The sequence below is a fragment of the Montipora capricornis genome, chromosome 13 (genome assembly GCF_036669925.1).
Source record: "Montipora capricornis isolate CH-2021 chromosome 13, ASM3666992v2, whole genome shotgun sequence".
NCBI classification, from domain to species: Eukaryota; Metazoa; Cnidaria; class Anthozoa; order Scleractinia; family Acroporidae; genus Montipora; species Montipora capricornis.
This window is the reverse complement of record NC_090895.1, coordinates 38,635,117-38,637,616: the sequence shown is the minus strand read 5'-3', so window position 1 is coordinate 38,637,616 and position 2,500 is coordinate 38,635,117. Positions and strand designations below refer to the sequence as shown.

At 36.9% G+C, this 2,500-nt stretch overlaps 1 protein-coding gene across 1 annotated transcript in view; it reads left to right on the top strand.

Moving 5' to 3' along the window:
* Positions 1-2,500, top strand: part of LOC138028256 (uncharacterized) — a 53,445-nt gene that overhangs the window by 17,986 nt on the left and 32,959 nt on the right. Inside the window, exons 7-9 of the mRNA XM_068875727.1 lie at positions 94-136; positions 1,235-1,269; positions 1,698-1,743. Of these exons, the coding sequence (XP_068731828.1) occupies positions 94-136; positions 1,235-1,269; positions 1,698-1,743 (124 nt within the window). The remainder of the gene's footprint in view (positions 1-93; positions 137-1,234; positions 1,270-1,697; positions 1,744-2,500) is intronic.

Below are 2,500 nucleotides of genomic sequence, written 5' to 3'. Positions count from 1 at the left end.
TACTTCGATAACCCAGGTGACCATACTCCATCAAAGTTTCTTTACTAGCTTGGATCTGAATTTTGTTTTTGCACATTTTACTCTCGTTTTCAGGACAAAACGAGGACCATTGTCAATGGCAACAAGGAAGAAACAGGTACAAAGATCACTTATATCGAGTAATGCACCTTATTCGATGCACACCCTATATTGTCCTTAATAGTAGTAGTAGTAATAATAATAATAATAATAATAATAATAATAATAATAATATATGTCTCCAGGTTACAAAGTGAAGCTTATCACCATAGTATTTGACTATCTTGGTGCATACTACAAAGACCTAGACAAAGAACTGAATCTGTTATTTGGGCCGAAAGTAGGAAGGTTAACAATTGATCGGTCCCAGAAATGTGTTATTTCACGGAACTGTGAAATTGTAAAGAGATTTTCGTGCTTGTAATTATGTAAATGCATGAATATAGCGATATAATAGTTGAAAGAGCAGATTTTAGCTTTATCATACTGAGACTTTTTAAGTACGTGAATAATGTCGTTTTTTTAGTATATTTATCGTATTCAAGAGTGCATTTTCACTACTTTTCATTATCTTAGATTTATATTAACATATACAACGTGTACATACATATATTTTATATTGTAGTCCACACTGCCTAGGCTGTGCCCACTATGATGTTGATATATACACTGAATGATTTTACCAATAAAGTCTACCATCATACTACTACTACTACTACTACTACTACTACTACTACTACTACTACTACTACTACTACTACTACTACTGCGTCTTAAATTTGTCATCAGAAAATTCATCCACAATCAAAAGAAAAAGCAACATCACATCAATAATAATAATAATAATAATAATAATAATAATAATAATAGTCTCAAGGTTATTTAGCCTAGCCCGAGTGCTCTACTGATCGATTTGGGGGACAAATCAACTGAAATTTCAAAACAAATCAAATGTTGGTTTTTGTGGAGAGAGGAAAACCGGAGTACCCGGCTCAAAACCTCTCGCAGCAAAGTAGAGAACCAACAAACTCAACCCACATGTGGCGTCGACTCCAGGAATCGATCTCGGGCCACATTTGTGCAAGGCAAGTGCTCTCATCACTGTGCCAGCCTCTCTCCCATTCATTGATTTCCGTTAACAGAGATTTTGCTAATTTTGTTCTTACAAGGAACACTTTCTTTCAATTTTAACGGTGCGCCTTATCTTCATTTGCAGCAACGAAAGTGTGGTTGAAAAAATTCAAACGCAAAGTAAGTAATAACATGTTAACCATAAACAAAAGTGTGTTGTCGGAGGCGTCCGCATTGCTAAGAGGCATTTTTTTTCTCAGGGAATTAAAAGTGGCTTTCTGAGTGAGGTGCTATGACACATTCACAGTTAATTGCGTACGTTAAGGGGAATACATCTTACGTTTCTAAAGTAACTTTATTGAATGGTACAGTGTTTAGTCCTAACCCATACTCTCCCTCTCTGCTTGTTATTTTCTTTTGCTAAAACACGTTTGTCTCGTGGGCTTCTAACCCGAAAACGTTTCCTTCAAATATAACTGCTTGCTACGATTTAGACTTTTTCGGGCTTTTTAAGAGTGTTCCCGCGAACTAGCTGGCTGAAAACCCTTGAAGTCCAGTCCTAGAACAAGAAGATTGTTTCTTATCGTTCTCAATTTTTTCTTTTGTAGCGCTTGTGGTTCTCCCAGAGACGAAGCATCACTGTCAAACAAACAGGTAGATACCTTTAAATTGAACGCATATCCTCTTCCTTTAAGAAAATAGTTGGCTTTTTAATGCTAGAAAAAAATGTCATTTATCAAACACCCTCATTTTGAATGTGAGGCTTTGGGAAATACTTCAAGGGGAGGGTTAAAGTGCCCCTGTGAACAAAAAATCAATTCATATTTTTCTTTGGATTTCAAAACTATGTTAACAAAACACTAAGTGACCCACGTTTTAAGCCTTGATTTGAAAAAGTCACGTCTTTATTTTAACTGTAATTTTCCTATTTAATGGTCCGCCATTACCAACATTATGTTCTTGAGAGAGCTGGATCGAGGAGAAAATGACGTCAAAGGCTCACTAGTTTAAAAATGCAACACGTGTGTACGCCGCAGAATTAATATGCAGCACGGGGGTTTTGGGCTTTTAGACTTTTAAACTCACGCTTTGCATACATAATAAGCTGCGTTCACACGCTGAAATTTTAAGCTAGTGAGCCTCTGACGTCACTTGTCCCTGGATCCAACCGTCTGAGGTCCAATCGGTCAGTTTTGAACGTGAGTAATGGCGGACCGTGAAATCTAAAACTTGCACTCAAAGTAAACGGCCTTTGGATAAAAATCAAAGCTCAAAATTTTGCCAGTCAGGTGTTAAGCAAACAAACTTTCAAAATCTGAAGGAAAAAAGGAAGTGGTTTTTTTGATCACAGGGGCACTTTAAGTGAAGGGGAAAGATCATAGTATTGGAACGACCGTACCGGGATGGCGGA